This window comes from Varanus komodoensis, unplaced genomic scaffold (assembly GCF_004798865.1).
Source record: "Varanus komodoensis strain SLA01 unplaced genomic scaffold, ASM479886v1 scaffold20_1, whole genome shotgun sequence".
NCBI classification, from domain to species: domain Eukaryota; kingdom Metazoa; phylum Chordata; class Lepidosauria; order Squamata; family Varanidae; genus Varanus; species Varanus komodoensis.
The window spans coordinates 9,907,031-9,925,383 of record NW_025335587.1 but is presented as its reverse complement, the minus strand read 5'-3'; the positions used below and the strand labels follow the sequence as shown (position 1 = coordinate 9,925,383).

Here is an 18,353-nt window from a genome sequence, read left to right as displayed (position 1 = left end):
GATTAGGGGGTCCTCAAACTTTTTAAACGGGGTCAGTTCACTGTCCCTCAGACTGTTGGGGGACCGGACTATAGTTTGAAAAAAGTATGAACAAATTCCTATGCACACTGCACATTAAAAATTAATTAAAATTTTAAATTTTAAAAAATAATTTAAAAATGTTTGCTCTGCTCCCTCGGGCTGCAGCAGAAGCCCAAGATGATGTGAGGAAGAGCCTTCTTTGGACAAGCTGCTGCTGCATCGACGAGCCCAGGGGTAGCTGCTCTATGGCGGTGGCGGCAGCTTGCCCATTGAAAGGCAAAGCTTTCACGCCTCCGCTGCAAGCCGCAGCTGCCTTGCTGAGTCCGGGGGCAGCCACTCAACGGTGGTGGCGGCTTGCCCATTGAAAGGCACAGTTCCCATGCCCCCGGGGACGTGGCTCACATATTTAATAATGGATTTCAAAAGTTATATTTTTCTTACTTTCTATCCTTTTTAGTGTCTCCTTCTCTCTCTCTCTTCCACCCTTTTCTGTTTCCCACTCCGTATTACTGCTTTGTATATACATGCAATGGGAGGTGGAGGGAGAGCCAGCGCACGCGCAGTTGAGCTTTTACAATTAGATTTGTGCGCTGGCTCTCTGCTCAGTTTCAAAGAATGCCTGCACAGGCTAAGAGTTTTTGGACTCGCTCAGAGATCGTTTTCTCCGAGCGAGTCCAAAAGCTCTGAGGTGGGCCGGATAAATGAGCATGGCAGGCCGGATATGGCCCACGGGCCATAGTTTGAGGACCCATACCCTTGATGCTGATCTACATTTCAATGTGTGTAACTTAGCCCAGAAATAACTAATTTCAGTAGCAGTCAGTAATTAAATTGACATTCTTTTAGGCACACTAAAGAATGCTTCCTTCCTCAGCTGCTTTAAATAGCATAGGTTGGATATTTTATTTGATTGTTTACAGTGCAGGACTTGCTGGACTGGTGCAAAAGAACTGGTTTAAGACTTCATTGAAGTCTTTGAACCAATCAAAGCCAAGATCTGTACAGGTTGCACATCACAGTCTGAATTACAGACTACAACTATGTTATATAAAGTTGTCAGCTGTGTGTGGGAGAAAAAAAATAATGTGATTAATTTGCGCATTTATGAAAATGTAGGTAATCCTGTCCTGCTATGCAAAAACTGACAATAGTCCTATTTGACATTTAGAACAGAGCAGTGTACAACTTTGAAACAAGATATGCTGTGCTTGGTGGTTATGCACTTCCTTGTTCTTGAATCAACCCCTTATTGGTTAGATTAAATGGTTTTGTTTTCATGATTTTTTTCTCTCTCTTTCTCTCTTCCATGCACAAGCATGTGTGTGAGGGAGAAATCTGTTTTTTTAATGTACTTATTTCTGAGAAAAAAGGGAACGCCTGAAGGAGTGAAATGCCTGTTTATTGGGGAGTCAAAGGCAAAGGAGAGTCTGCTATAATTCCATATTGTAATTAAATATGGGCATAAGGGAACAGTCCTTTTGCACATAAAATGAGAGCTCGCATGTTCACAGCTGACATTTAGATAGGTAATTATTCAGCAAAGTAGTGACAGCTTTCCTTTTCTAGTCTTACCAAGCTAGAAAATGGTGGCGAAGACTTAGATTCCAGATTATAAGTCCTCTTTTTTATCTCACACTTTTAATACTAATTTTCATGTCAAATATAAAGTTAAGATTAATTTGTTTTCCATCTATCTAGATAAGTATATAAGTTTTGGTAGCAAGGTATAATAGTAGACAGTTTGAGCCTGAAAAAGATACTTATTGGTTAACCCTAAAGATTTCTCTGTTTATTGTGCCTCTTTTTCTCTGTTTGATGTATTGCCTTGTCCTTGAGCTTTCACAGTGGGATTGGATAAAAATCCCTGTGCAAATCCTCTATTATTCTATTTTTAATGGAAATTATCTTGCTTAAGTAATGAAGTAGTACATAAAATGCTTGGGACCCACAATATTTTATGAACTATCATCATTTTACCATTCAGATTAAGCAGTATATGATATGTTGAACACAGTTTTTGATTATTTGTAGATAACAGATTTCTGTTGTAATGGACTGATTTGAGTGAGTTGATCTTTTAAAATATTGTTTTGCTTTGTTGGAAAGTCTCTTAATAACTGCTGTAAAATATTCAAAAGAAAATGAGTACAAAAGAGAATTATCTCCTACGTATCTGCTTATAATGGAGTGGTTAATTAGACAGAATCAGGAAAAATTAGCCACAGTATTTATTTTCTTAAATGAAAGAATTTATTTCTAAATCAAGCCCACTGGGACATGTTTAAATGCAATGAAATCTGATGTAAAGACTAAATCTGGCTCCATCTGCTGTCAGGGTGGATGAACTCTGGTTTACTTTTCCTGTGGTCAACAACCCTTTGTAGGGAAAAGATTCCTGTCCCTTTCACAGCTTGTTTTAGAAAGCCAATGCTACTGCTAAAATAGATCTGATTATTGCTGCAGAGGCATTGTTTTCCCACAATTAGCTGAAAGAAAGAAGAATATAAGCTTCTATTTTTCACATTAATAAAGCACTATATCATCCACTAATGACCTTCTTTTGCTATTAAAAAGGCATTAAAAATAATGCAAGGAAACCAATAATTAAAGCTTTCCTCTCTCACTACAAAAACATAAACTAACACTGGGGCAATTAGGAGAGATTATCCAAGGGGTAAATGACAGACTATTTATCCCGCAGAAGGGTTCAACAAGAAGCAATTAACAGGATAAACTTGCACATTGGCAGTGTTTAAGTGAAGGCATAAGATTATGAAAAGGCTTGCTCAAGTCAGGTTAATACAGCAGTTACATTTTATTGCCCAAAAAAAAAAAAAGCTTTAAGCCAGTTTTGAAAAACACAAGAAGGCAACACTACAAACACTGGGCTGTAACAATTTGATTTAACTTGTGTCTGACTTTGCTGTGAAAAACACATGAACAGAAGATGTCAGTTACAGAGAAAGTACTTGCTTGGAAGTTGTATATGAATGTACTTGACTGTTTCCAGGCTTTTAAAATGTCTTTCTTGCATTATAGGGAAGCAAAAATGGCAGCTTCAAGCCAACTAGTGGTACTTAAAATGCTGTTTTTGCTCACCAACTGCCAGTAAGCCTATTGGAGCCCATCCGCAGAAGAGGCAGTCCCACCAGGGGGCAGCCTGTCCAAACATCATCCTCTCCAAACATGCAAACCAACCTGGAGCTGGCCCTGCTGAGTATCCTGTAGCAAATCATTTTGCATGATTTGTATCTGATCTACCCATGCTCAGATTTTCTTAGCAAAGCCATCAAAGCTGTTTGTAATTCAGTGGGTTTTTCTTGGAAAGGGATAGCGGTGGTATTGCTTTAAAATGAGTACAGTCTGCAGAGGACAGTATGCTGCATGGAGTATGAAAGAAAAGAGAGTAGGGGCTATTAAAGAAATTGGCAAGGCCCAGTCCTGACTCCCATCAATTTTGGTCAAATCTTTCCCTACCCTTTATCTTCTAATCTAAAGAATACATTGGATACATTCTGATTTCAGAGGATCCTTATTAAAAAAATTCCTCAGTGGACCAAGCACTTTCCTAAGGTACCCTTATCTGCCTGCCTAGCTTTGCTATTGCCCACATATTTGCCCCTCCCTATCTGCCCAAAATGCACCATCTCCTGAAGAAAATGGCAATGGCTTCTTTTGCTTCTCCATCTGATGGGCAAATGAACAGAGTGGTCCCCTTCTGGGATGAGGGCTTGATTGGTGCTTGATAGTGCTGACCCTGATTAAGATGGCTAGACTGAAAAGTAAGCAGTAGTTTCAGCATTATAGTAGTGACTAGATTTTATTGTCAAACTATTGCTTTTATTAAACATTTAAGGAAATGAACAAGCAGAGAATGCAAGCTGTCCAACTGTTTCCACTTAATTCTGTCATGCTTCATCTGTCATGACAGTCACTTAATTTGATAAACATATTCTGCATCAGGACTTGTTCAGCTTGCTTACAAAATGGATCTTAAGTCAGTATTTTCCAGCCATTTTGAACTTGAGCTCTTGACTAAATTTTTATTTTTCTGAGTAGCCTGAGAACCCAGCAGCAGGAATCCCTTCATTGTGCAAGCATATGCAATTCTTGAACGTTCTGTACACACATATGCATCCATATATTCATGTGCCATACATGTGCACCTGCACACACACATACATGCATCCCATTGATATGCATATAAGATTCTGTGGCTTAGGGAGACTAATTGAGTATTGACATTAGAAGAGAACTATGGCAGACCCTGTCAGACTATTTCTGAAAGCAGTCAACCAGAGAAGAAGGTAGAAAGGAACAGTGGCTTGGACTGAGGCCCCTGCATGTTCTTTGTATTCTTTATGGTTAACATAGTAAGTATGGTGGCTATGGTGAGGAACATGTATTCAGATCTACCTGCCACAAGAACTTCTACAACCCAGAACCCATTTGTTCTCTAGAAATTTTGTGCTATTGTTGTGAGCCATATTTTCCCCTTCTCTTCCAAAACTCCAGACAGTCTTTTACAATGCAGATCTTTTATGACAGTTCACAGTTAACAAGACAATCCAACTTGTAAGAGCTCTCTAGCAAACTGAGCCCCTGAGCTCCTGCTAATGTAAAGAGTGTTAACTCAGACTGGACACTACCAGTGTTACAGTATGCATGGGTTCCTGAAGGCCTAAGAGACCCAGAAAAAATGGAGAATCAAAGAGCATGATGAGACTGACTGAGACTGAGTATTTTGCACAGAAAAACTGAAAAGCAGGGAGTGGTTGGAGAATTGAGTGCAATAGAGAAGATAAGCCTGCTCTGTACCATCCAGAGAGAATGGAATGTGGTGAACATGTTTTTCCAAGATAAGTGAAGACCAGCACATCCTGCGTCTGTGTCTTGCTCAAATGAGCTCAGTGTTCATTTTGGACTATCTGATAGTGTGAACTTTTAAGGTATAAAATGCCTGGGCTTTCTAGCTCCCATGTGTGCCAGGACAGCACTGCAACTGGTCATTCACAGATCTTGCCAACGCTTGATCATCTCTGGAGAAGGGTCTATTGGTTGTGTGTGAGTATTGGACGAATGTGAGTGTGAATGATATTGTTGCTGATGATTGCTGAACTTGTATTCTTATACTTTTGTATTCTTTATACCATAGAATAAATGTTACATGCACAGTGTTTAAAACCAGATCTTGCATTCAGTCTATCTTTGATAAGGGCTTTCCTTGGAAACCTGATAGTTTCCTCTTTACTGAATCAAGGACCATTTTATTTTGGTCACACTATCCAATTCTTCTATTTCAGGAAAAGTGGGCTTCACTCTCAAGGTGGCTCCTGCTGGTGGAAAGCCAGCCAGTGGGACCTATGCAAGCCCTCTAACTCGATTGATTATCTCTCCCAATGCCTCATCACAGGCTCAGGGGCCGGGCCAGGCAAGGCAACAGCTCTCCCTCCTCTCCTACAACCCCTCCCATCTCTTTCAAAACATGTCTGCTCTCACAGTTGGCCTAGGAAACTGCAGGCAGTGACCTTGAAGGTGCTTCAAAGATTTCTACTTGCCCCCCTATAAAGAGTACTATAATCTATTCCTAACACTACTACATTTATTTCTTTTTTTGAGAGAGTGGAAGTTCTGCATGATTCTAGGATAAAAGCAAGTTCTCTGTGTGTTCTCTTCTATGTTGTTCAAGATATTAAAGGACCTAGTCTGTCTACGATGTCTGCCTTGCATACATTTTCAAACTTAACCAAGGTAGAATTTGAATATCATGTTTTTGGTGATTATTACATTGCATTTATGTCCTGCCTTTTTTTTCTTTCCTATGAGGAACCCAAGGTGGCTTAAATAGCTTCATTTTTATCCTCACAGCAACTCTTTAATTTAGGTTAGGCTAAGAGTGTGTAACTAGTTGATAGTCACCCCATGAGTTTCATGGTTAAGCGAGGACTAGAACCCAGCCCTTCCAGGTCCTCAGTCCAACATTTTAACCACCATACCACACTGGCTCTCACTAGTTATCCTCCTTGCCTGCTTCTTTTTCCAAATTTGCTATTATTTAATCATTTATACAAGGGGTCTTCAGAAAGTTTCCACACTTTTATATTTTATAAATATATTTTATATATTTTTACTGATGGCATTAAAAAGTTGGTACAATGCTGGGAAAATGCATCACAAAGGAAGGTGACTATGTAGAAAAGTGATGTAATTGTTTTGGAAATTCTTAATAGTGTTTTAAAAAGTGCGGAAACTTTCTGAAGATCCCTTGTATGTGGTTGGATAGAGGTACTCTTTTTTTAGCCAAAACTCAGGCTCAAAGCAGATTATAATTCAGACACTCACAAGGTACAATTATAATAAAGATATATGTGAGTGTGTATGGCAAATAACATACTCCCCATTCTTGGCCTGTCTTCCTGGAGAAAAGGTACAGAAGCAGGTGAGTATGGTACTGATGAGTTCAGGTGCTGATTGATTCCAACCCACAGAAGCAGACCTTCCATTGAACTGCAAAATTCGTTGGTTCTTGGCAATTGATGACATAGTACAAGTTCTAGGAACTTCTGGAGAGATTGGGCTGAAGAAGTTGCTGATGGAATAACAAGTTAGGTACAATTCATCATCCTTTGTGTTAGTAAAATAATCTGTTGCCCAAACATGTAATCTATACCTCATGTTTTCTCTTTGAAATCTAGTATTTTTATTCTAATACTTACTGTGTTTCACTTATTTCATATGCACTTATTTCTTACTACACCATTTTATGGTTCATCTATTTCTCACTTTCAGCATCTTAATAATAGTTGTACTATTACTATTAATTCTGTAAATCTCCTGTTTTCATTTTTCTTTGTACTTTTAGTACTCTTCCTTTCTAGTTTCTTATAATGAAAGAAATAAAATTAATCAAATATAAAACAATGGTGTATTTGTTTAATGGAAAATGTAAAGGTTACAAATGAATTTGAGAGAAGAGTTCATGTTTATCTTGTGTACAAAACAGGAAATATTCTATATCTTAGTATTATTTTGACTGTTGTGATTTTTTAAATTTTAGTAATGCAAAGGAGAACATGAATTTCTTTTCCCCCTTAAATCTAGAGAATAGAGATGAATCTAAAGATGTACTGTCTGGGTCTTCCAGAAAGAGGGAACCTGAAATTGAAGAGAATGACAAGTAAGGTTACCTGTTGTAATGATGAGGCCCAAAGTGCATGTGATGTAGGGGATTCATGTTCACATTGTGTTTATTGTTTAAAACTGCATGTGTGTTTGGAGGTAGAGGTAGGGTTAGAGCAGAGTTTCTGGGCTGCCACTGTAGGACTAGTAGCAATATTAGAGAGTGGTTTTGATTAGGTTAGTGGCACAAGGTGAGGGGTTGAATTCATTTTCTTTTGATACCTTTGCCATGGTTAAATTTACAGCCCCATGTACTTGCTTTATAGCAGGAGTGGGCAACTAGGATGCCAAAGCATCTGGAGGTCCCACATGATACCTCACCATTGGCCATGCTGACTAGAACAGATGGGAATTGTAGGCTAAAACATCTGGAAAATGACTAGTTTCTTACGCCTGATTTACAGTAAAAATAAAACTTCTGGGTGAGCCATTTACCAATCTCATGCATCACTTGCTTCACTGTAAAATCTATATTTTTTCCTTGTAGAAAAAACTCCACAGGTATATTTAGCAACTTTGGAGTACTGAGAACAAAAGAAACTAAGTACCTGATGGATGCAAAGCTGACTTGAGCTGAATAGATCCCCTCTTGCTACTTGTTTTCATCTTCTGCAAAGACTTCCAAAGATCGTAATCTTTAGGAAGTCTCCCCAGGTGTTGCTGTCCGCTGCAACAGCTGCAACATGTTTGCCCTTCTCCCTCAGGAGAGGCAGGGATACACTTGCCCTTGATGCAAACTTGTGACCCTCCTAGAGGAGGAGGTGAGGTGTCTGAGGGCCAAGAGAGCTCTCCAGGCCCCCTGGGAGCAGTCCCCCTGCAGACAGAGGGTTGAGGGAGGGGCCATGGGAGAAACAGCCAGGGAGACATGGAGGCATGCCCTGGTGCCGATCTGGAGCTGGGAAACAGATTCTCTTCACTTGGGGAGGCTGGGGCTGATGAGGACTTGGGGGACCAGCAGGATCCCCAGCCTGGGACCATATTCGACCAGGAGGCCGCTGCAGGAGAGGTGAGGGCCAGGCATGGCTGCCTACCACCACCAGGAAGAGACGGTGGGACTCCCTGCTGAGGGGCACTGAGGTGTTGGTGAGCCGCCTTGACTTTGAGGAGAGGGAGATCTGTTTCCTGCCAGGTGCATGCATCCAGCATGTGAAGGATAGAGTGGAACGTCTTGTTCGCTCCGGGGGGGGGGTGTTACCAGCCACTTCTGGTGATCCATGTTGGGACAAATGACATAGCCAGGCAGGATGTGGGCGGGATCACCAGGGACTTTGAGGCCTTGGGGAAGAAACTCAGGGACCTAAATGCCCAAGTGGCCTTTCCATCTATCTTACTGGTCCAGGGGTTTGGACCAGGCAGGGAAAGGATGGTGTGGTGCCAGAAGGAATGCTTTAGGTTCCTCGACCACGGCACCTGGTTTCTTGCCAATGCACTTCTGGCAAGGGACGGGTTGCACCTCATGAGGATGGGGGGAAAGTCCTTCAGAAATGCTCTAGCGAGCTTCCTTTGGAAGACTTTAAACTGATCTGGGGTGGGGGGTCAGGACCCCAGAAACTTGTCCGCACTGGACAAGTGAGGGGAGAGGATCAGGGCTCTGGGACCAGGGTGTTAGAGGTACTGCAGGGGCTGACAGGACTCATACAAAGAGGGGGGCCAGTATCGGGGAAGATGGGAGGAAGGAGGAGGCTGGGGATTCCAAGGAAAGCAAGCTGTGGGAAGGAGTTGAGGTGCATGTACACCAATGCTAGGAGCATGGGTAATAAGCAGGAAGAGCTTGAAGCTCTCTTGGGAATAGGAGGGTATGATCTGGTGGGAATCACAGAAACTTGATGGGATGAAAGGCAAGGCTGGAATGTAAACATAGAGCAGTATCACCTGTTTAGAAAGGACAGGAAGGGAAAGAGGGGCGGGGGTGTAGCTTTATATGTCAGGGAATGGATAGGATGCAGTGAGATAGGATGCAGTGCGAGGGAACAGGCAAAGGTGCTAAAGGACGACAGTGGTACCTCGACTCATGAACGCCTCAGTTCAGGACCAATTTGGGTCGCGAACAGAAATTTAGGAAAAAATTTTCCTTAGGTCACAAACTCCACATTGGGTGACGATCGCAATTGCACCCATCTTCCCTGCATGGGCACAATTGCAGCCATGCTCGGGGAGAGGGGAGATGGCTGTGATCGCAGTCGTACTCCTGCAGGGAAGACGGGCGTGATCACGGGCGTGCTCGCGGGGGGGGGAGGGGAGATGGCTGTGATCATGGTCGTCTTCCCTGTGATTAAAAAAAAAATATGTACAGAATGGTTTAACTTTATTTACATTGAACCTTATGGGGAAATTTGACTTGACTCATGACCAGTTTGGGTTGCAACCAGAGTTGTGGAATGGATTAAGTTTGTGAGCCAAGGTACCACTGTATTTTGTCTTTGTGTTCTCCCCAAAGCTGGATGAGGGAGATCTGTATGGGAGATTAGATGACGCCGAGGACATGGGGGCAAAGATTAGAGTCACCCCCCGGAAGTCAAGGGGCTCCTCAGGTCACTGGATGTTACAAAGGCTCCAGGCCTTCAAAGGTTACACCTGAGAGTACTTCGAGAGTTGGCAGGGGTTCTCTCACGCCCACTGGCCTCTATTTTGAGCCCTCGTGGAGAACTGGTGGAGGACTGGAGGATGGCGTCAGTGGTCCCAATTTATAAAAAAGGTAGTAGAAGGGATCTGGGGAATTACAGACCAGTTAGCCTTACGTCCATTGTAGGGAAAACAATGGAAAGGCTCATAATAGCGAGAGATCTAGTGATGCTAGAAAGGGAAGGGAGGCACACGGCCACACAACACGGCTTCTGCAATAACAGGTCCTGCCAGACAAACCTTGGGGAATTCCATGACAAAATTTCAAGGTGGCTAGACGGAGGGGATGCAGTGGATATGGTTTACCTGGATATCAGCAAGGCCTTTCACAAAGTGCCCCATGATATCCTGGTTGAGACACCGAGGAGTTTTGAGATAGACCAATGCACTGTCCAATGGATTAGTGCATGGTTGATTGATTGAAAGCAGAGGGTAACCATTACTGGAGAAATCAGGATGGCAGCCAGTGACAAGCGGGGTCCCCCAGGGCTCTGTCCTGGGTCCGATCCTGTTTAATCTTTTCATCAACAACATGGAACAAGGAGCGAACAATCTGCTGATCAAATTCGCAGACAATACTAAAACTGGGGCAGTGGCCACAACTGAGGAGCAGGTACTCCAGATCCAAAAGGATCTGGACAGACTATGGAAGTGGGCAGGAGACAACAGGGTGGAGTTCAGTGTGGATAAGTGCAATGTCTTGCACTTGGGGCATAGGAATGGGTGTCATAAATTCAGATTAGGGGACAAGTGGCTGGAGAGCAGTACTTGTGAAAGGGACCTTGGGGTGCTGGTTGACTGTAGGCTAAACATGAGTCAGCAGTGTGATGCGGTGGTCAAGAGGGCGAACACCACCCTTGGTTTCATAGCCATAAGAGTGGCTTCTAGATCGAGAAAGGTATTACTACCACTTTATACAACTCTGGTGCACCCACAACTGGAGTATTGTGTCCAGTTTTGGGCCCCTCATTACAAGAAGGATATAGCCAGGTTAGAGTTAGTGCAGCATAGGGCCACCAGGATGGTGGCCGGCTTGCAGGGAAAGCTGTATGAGGTGAGACTGAGGGAAGTGGGTCTTTTCAGCCTGGAGAAGAGGAGAATCCAAGGGGATCTGTTGGTGACATACAGGTACATGTGGGGTGTCACGCAGTGGTGGATTGAGACCTATTCTCCCCTGCAGAGGCGGTTAGGACGCGCTCCAATGGAGTGAAGCTCAGGGAACCAAGGTTCAATTTAGATGCCAGGAAGTACTTCCTGACAGTTAGGAACCCAAGGGTATGGAATGGGCTTCCTCGGGAGGTGGTGGAGTCCCTATCGGTCAGGGTGATCAAGGATAGGCTAGACATGCCCATGGTAGGCTTGTCATGAGCGGAGCTGGCTGGAGCTGGGGGTCAGACTAGATGGCCCAGGAGGCCTCTTCTGACTTGCTCTGTTTCTTTGTTTCTATATTTAATTCAAATTGCCCTTGTAGAAAAGGCTAACTCATTCAGTGGGCTCTCTATGCACCAATTGTTCCCTGGGTATCACCCTGTTAAATCTGATACGCATATGGAGCTTTGCAGGAACACACTTTATTTTTCAGTGCAATGTCAGAGGCAATACAAGGAGGTATTCCAAAGAGGGATAATCCCCCACACACACACCACTACAAACCACGAAAGTGATCAGAGCACCAGTGCTAAGATTCATGCCATATAAACAAACACTTATACAGTAAAGTTTTAAAAATAACATAAAAAGCACTTTAAAGCTTCTAATCTCTAAAATTATTTTAGGGTTCTTTTTGAGTTGGAATTGTTCCTTTTATTTTGTCCTTATTCTCCATTTCTCTCTTTATTTAGACTCTTAATGCTACATTCTGAAGTTGAAAGAACCCTAAAGAGATTCATGCAATTCAGACAAAACCTAACCAACTTACAGGTTTGTTCTCTCTCATCTTGGTCCTTTTGGTTTCATGTAATTGATTCTTTTTTAAAATCAAACTCTTTTTTCATTACAGTTTAGTCTTCATAATCTTCATTCAATATTGTGTGGAAATGGCTGGACTGAGTTGAGTGGGAAGATAAAATGTGAGGATAAAATGGGAAAGGCAATTTGGACTTGCCCAATATCCCTGGAAAATGAGCAGAATACCGGTGTAACAAATACACTGAAATTCAGAAATTCAGTATGCTATGTAATATAGTGGGATTTACTGGGGTTAAGTGGGATGGGTTTGTACCTTTGTGGGATCTGCATAGAAAGCAGGGATAGGATAGTACTCGAAAGCATAAACTTCAAGCTAGAACCTGCTGGTTCAAATCTCCCCATGGCCAATGATTCAAATTTCTCCTCAACTTTGGTCAAACCACTGTTTTTGAGTTTCCATCTGTAACATTAGTGGGGGATAATACTGCCCAATTTTACAGTGTCCTTGTAAAGATTATTAAGGTAAGGTGTGAAGTGCTTAGAGCACTTAGAACAACCATCATTTACCTATAGTATTATTGGCAGTATTATATTCTTTCACATGTATTTCCCCATGTCAAACACTCTAAATAATGAATTAAAGAAAATCAGTCTTGTGAATCTAACAAGGGGAACAAACTAGGCATGATCACAGATCCCTTGTGACTTAGTACAATCCCACGGGGGGGGGGGGGGGATTAACCCTTTTTCCAATGCATTTTCCCTGTGTCTTGTTTAAATTACACTTCCACTTAATATTTGCCACATGGTGAAAACCTACACATTTTTCTGTTAAGTAAAGGACTTTGGGCTATTTGAAGAAAATGGCAAGGTGAGAAAGCAATAATCCCCTCTTCCCTAGAGTTCATGTATTTAAGAAACTGTGTATCATCATATACTTTTATTATATATTATTTTATATTATACTTTTACTGCCACCTAGAAAGAAACATTTGACAATACCAAATCTCAGAGATTTCTCTTAAGCACACTCTACATGTAATGAAAAAACTGGGGAAATTCCATAGGTCCTGACACTTCTCAATGGCTGTATTACCATTTGGAGTGTCAACCACTGCTTTTCCCATAGAGAGAAAGGGCCAGCTAACAACAGAAAATTTCCAGAGGATTGTCTTCAACATAGAACCTATCCCTTTCCAGACCCTGCTAGAATTTCCATTTGTGATAATACAATCTAATGCATTGTTATTAGTGTGTCTCTCCCTTTTTTCCTTTCCAGCAGCTAAGAACATAAGATGATAAGAAAAGCCATGCTGGATCAGACCAGGGGTCCATGCAGTCCACCAATCTGTTCACATGGTAGCAAACTAGCTGCCCACAGGATCTCAAGAAAAATGGGCACAAGACTTCTGCCTGCCCATCAGCAATTGATATATGCAGGGACACTGCCTCTGATAACAGTTGGCTCTGATCCATAGTTTAACTAAGAGCTGTGTGAAGCAGTACTTCCTTTCATCTGTCCTGAATCTCCCACCAATGGAAAGATGTTGTGTTTTAATATTATAGGAGAGGGAGAAAAATGTCTTCATTTTCTCCACACCATGTATAATTTTAAACATCTCTATCATGTCTCTCCTTGCTCACATTATTTTCTAAGCTAAATAATTCCATTTGTTGTAGTCACACCTTATAGTGGAATTGTTCCATTCCCCAGTCATTTTACTTGTCCTTCTCTGCACTTTTCCCATCTCGATAAGGTCCTTTTTACATGCAGCCATGTACACACTATTCTAAGTGTGGCTGTACCAAAAATTTGTATAAGGGGCACACCATCTTTATAGTTCAATGTTCAGTTCCTTTCCTAATTATGCCTAACAAGGGGTTTATCTTTTTCACAGCAGCTGCACACTGGGCCAACATTTTCATCAATCTGTTCACCACAACCCTAAGAACTTTTCTTGATAAATCACTGCTAACTCAGATCAGCTTATATCTGAAGTTGGGTTGTTTGTCCCAATACCTATAACATTCCACTTACTTACATTGAACTACATTTGCCATTTTGATTCCCATTTCCCCAGCTTGGAGAGCTCGCTTCTTCAGAATTGGTGTTACATTGGCCATATTCCAGTCCTCTGGTACAGAAGCTGATCTTAGGGACATAATTACATATTTTTGTAAGAAGGTCTGCAATGAAAGACTTATGCTTCCTTTTGGTTTCATGATTTGGGGAAGATTTTAATTTCTTGAAGGAAATCCTTTTTAATTGCTTCTTTGAATTTGCTTGTTAACCATGCTGGTGACCTCTTAGTCTTTGTGCTACATTCTCTAACTTGTGGCATTCATACTATATGTGCCTCTATTACTCTGATTTTGAGTAATCTCCAAGTATTTTGAAGGTATTTCATTCTCTTGACTCCCTTCTTCAACTTCTTTTTTTACCAGTTCCTTTATTTTAGAGAAATCCTCCCTTCTGAAGTCAAATGCAATTGTGTTGAACCTCTTCAGCAGTCTTCCACCTAACTGCAGATTAACTCTGATAGCACTGTGGTCACTATTTCCAGTCAGTTCAACAGCCTTTGTGTCTGTCCTGGGCAACAGTATTGTCTTCCGCTGGTTGGTACCATGACCAACTGTTCTAGGGCACAGTTTTTTAGAACATCAATAAATTTAGTGTCTTTGTCAATACTGGAACATACATTTATCCAGTCAATGCATGGGTAGTTGAAGTATTGTATTGTTACAACACTGCCTTTGTTGGAGGTCTCTTTGATTTCATCATCTATCTCAGGATCACCTGAGCATTCTGGTCTGGAGAACAATCACATATTCCTATGACTTGATTGGTTTTGGAGCCAGCTAATATCACCCATAGTGCTTCTGTGGAGGAGTCTGTGCATTTTAGATTATTAAACCTGCTGTACTCTATATCCTCTTTGATGTAGAGAGCCACAGTCCATTCTTTCCTGTCTTTCCTATACAGTGTATATCTGGAGATGATCCAATCCACTAGTTGTCTCCATTCCTCCAGGTTTCTGTAATGCCTGACTTTAAAACCAACCTTTCCGAGTTTCCTATCTCGGCTCGGTAATCTTCAGTATTTACATAAAGATCCCTAAACGCAGTGTCCTTCACCTGATGTGCACAATCAAGTTTTGTCACTTGAGCCTCTCCTACTGTTTATGCTTTACCAGAAGCTTGTGGCTTACCTCCTTCGCTTCTATGTTTGGGCAATCAAAAACTTTTTCCCCTTCATCCACTAAGGATGACTTTCCTCAAACTGGATGTTTCCATTGGATTCATTTTAAAGGCTATCCTGCCACCCTTTTAATGATATGCACCCGCAGTCTGGTTCCATTTTGGTTCAGGAGGAACCTAATTTGGCTCTGGCCTCTTGGCAGAGCAGCAGAGGCACAGGCTGGGAGAGAGTGCTGAGTGGCCAGGGGACTGGCGAAGGCAAGGTAGGAGCTGGGCAGGGGAGCAGAGGGCAGGAGCAGCAGAGAGGAAGGGGGCGGGGCCAGAGAGGCTAGAGGGGCCAGGAGGAAGCGGACAGGCGGAGCCACCGGCCTGAGGGACTGATAAGGCGTTGTCCCTTGTCTGTATCCCTTAGCTGCAGCCCGGGCTGCCCGGGGACTCGCTTCCCTGAGACACAGAGGTTTGTTTGTGCTGTGCTGTGCTGTGCTGTGCTGTGCTTTGTTTTTCTTCCAATTTAAGGTTTTTTTTTTTATCCTTGTGTGTGTGTGCGAGTGGATTTTTGTCTGGGAGAACTGGGCAAGTGAGAGGAACTGCAGGAGAAATAAGGCAGGGGACCAAGGTAAGTTCTCGGAAGGGATACTGATGGCAGACCAGGAGATGGCCTTGGCGGGAGTCACGGGTCTTGCTGTCCGCTGCGAGAGCTGCGACATGTTCGCCCTTCTCCCCCAGGAGAGGCAGGGATACACTTGCCCTCAGTGCAAGATGGTGACCCTGCTAGAAGAGGAGGTGAGGTGCCTGAGGGCCGAGAGAGCTCTCCAGGCCCCCCTGGAGCAGCCCCCTCTGGACAGAGGGTTGAGGGAGAGACCACGGGAGGAGCAGCTATGGAGACGTGGAGGTATGTCATCCACAGGAGGAGGAGGCCAGCACGGCCTCCTCCTCCTGGCACCAATCTGGAGCTGGGAAACAGGTTCTCTCCACTTGGGGAGGCTGGGGCTGATGAGGCCTTGGGGGACCAGCAGGATCCCCAGTCTGGGACATCAGGAGAGGTGAGGGCCAGGGCACGGCCGCCCACCAGCACCGGGAAGGTATGGCGGCGGCTGATTGTTGTTGGGGACTCCCTGCTGAGGGGCACTGAGGCGGCAGTGTGCCGCCCCAACCTGGAGACAAGGGAGGTTTGCTGCCTGCTGGGCGCATGCATCCGGCATGTGAAGGACAGAGTGGAGCGTCTTGTTCGCTCCAGGGGTCACCAGCCGCTCCTGATGATCCATGTGGGCACAAATGATGTGGCCAGGCAGGGTGTGGTTGGGACCACCAGGGACTTTGAGGCCTTGGGGAAGAAACTCAGGGAGCTGAAGGCCCAAGTGGCCTTCTCGTCAGTCTTACCTGTCCGGAGATTTGGGCCAGGAAGGGACAGGAGGGCCTCTGAGGTGAACGACTGGCTTAGGGTGTGGTGCCAGAAGGAACGCTTCGGGTCCCTCGACCACGGCACTCGTATTCTTGCCAATGGACTTCTGGCAAGGGACGGGTTACACCTCACGAGGATGGGGAAAAGGTCCTTTGGAGAAGCTCTAGCGAACTTTGGATTCGCTCTAGCGAATCCAGAAACTTTAAACTGAGCCGGGGGGCGGGTTCAGGCCCCCCAGTAATGTGTCTGCACTGGGCAAGTGTGGGGAGAGGATCAGGGCTCTGGGAGCAGGGTTTTAGAGATACTGCAGGGACTGACAGGACTCCTACAGAGAGGGGCCAGGTATCAGGGAGGATGGGAGGAAGGAGGAGGCTGGGAACTCCAAAGAAAGGAAGCGGTGGGAAGGAGTTGAGGTGCATGTACACCAATGCTAGGAGCATGGGTAATAAGCAGGAAGAGCTTGAAGCTCTCCTGGGAATAGGAGGGTTTGATCTGGTGGGAATCACAGAAACTTGGTGGGATGAAAGGCAAATCTGGAATGTGAACATAGAAGGGTATCACCTTTTTAGAAAGGACAGGAAGGGAAAGAGAGGTGGGGGCGTGGCTATATACGTCAGGGAAGGGATAGGATGCAGTGAGACAGAATGCAGCACAGATGGGGATTCGGTAGAGGCAGTCTGGGTGAAACTTAGGGGTTTTGACAGGGAAAGAGACCTGACAGTGGGGGTATGTTATCGCCCTCCAGGTCAACTTGAGACCCTGGATGATGTCCTGACAGACTAGATTCTAAGGATATCTCGGGGAAGAGACACAGTAATTATGGGAGATTTCAGTCTCCCGGATATTACTTGGGAGACTCACTCAGCGGTGACAGCCAGGTCACGTCGCTTCCTAGAAGCTATAGAAGGTGGGTTCTTCACACAGAGGGTCTGAGAGGTGACGAGGGGGGGAAACATCCTTGACTTGGTCTTGACCAATAGGGAGGAGCTGATAGATGAAGTACAGATTAGGGGAGCTCTGGATGCGAGTGATCACTCCATCCTTTGCTTTGAGATCAAGGGACTGGGGACGTGCAGCAGGACGAGCACTAGAAGCTGGGACTTCAAGAGGGCCAGCTTTGGCCAACTGAAGGCCAGACTGGGAAAAGTCTCCTGGGATAGGTTACTGGAAGGTAAGCGAGTTGAGGAGGGGTGGATAACACTCAAAAGGGAGGTTTTGGAGGTGCAAGCCTTGACGATACCTCTAGTCAGTAAGGTGGGGAGGCGGAGGAGAGTGCCGCCATGGATGCAAAAGGAGGTGGTTAAAGGGATTAGACAAAAGAGGAACCTCCGTAGGAAATGGGTACTGGGGGAAATAGACAAAAGGGTATACCGGGAGGAGGAGGCCCGTTGCAGAAGGATTCTTCGCAAGGCTAAGGCTGATTACGAGCTGAGACTTGCCAAGAATATAAAGAGCAACAAAAAGGGCTTCTTTCAGCATGTAAATAGGAAGAGGAAGGGGAGACAAGTGGTGGGACCACTAAATAAGGAGGAAGGAGATCCAGTGACTGATATGAGGGAACAGGCACAGATGCTAAATGACTATATTGCCTCTGTGTTCTCCCCAAAGCAGGACGGGGGATATCCGCATAGGAGATTAGATGAGGCTGGGGACTTAGGGGCACAGATTAGAGTCACCCTGCTTGAAGTCGAGGAGCTCCTCAGGGCATTGGACATTACAAAGGTGCCAGACCCTGATGGGTTACACCTAGAGTACTTAGAGAGTTGGCAGGGGTTCTCTCATGCCCGCTGGCCTCCAATTTTGAGACTTTCACCTTTTGAGAACAGGTGAAGTTCCAGAGGACTGGAGGGTGGCATCAGTGGTCCCAATTTTCAAAAAGGGTAGTAGAAAGGACATGGGGAATTATAGACCGGTTAGCCTTATGTCTATTGTAGGAAAAACAATGGAAAGACTCATAATAGAGAGAGATCTAGTGATGCTAGATAGGGAAGGGAGGCTGACAGCCACACAACACGGCTTCCGC

The 18,353-nt window shown here is 44.1% G+C and overlaps 1 protein-coding gene across 6 annotated transcripts in view; it reads left to right on the top strand.

Annotated features, from left to right (window-relative positions):
• The window catches only part of LOC123023339 (integrin subunit beta 3 binding protein), a 64,607-nt gene that overhangs the window by 21,698 nt on the left and 24,556 nt on the right, over positions 1-18,353 (top strand). For all 6 annotated transcript variants that reach the window (XM_044429902.1, XM_044429898.1, XM_044429896.1 and 3 more), the window contains exons 4-5: positions 7,123-7,198; positions 11,664-11,742. In XM_044429902.1, the coding sequence (XP_044285837.1) occupies positions 7,123-7,198; positions 11,664-11,742 (155 nt within the window). The remainder of the gene's footprint in view (positions 1-7,122; positions 7,199-11,663; positions 11,743-18,353) is intronic.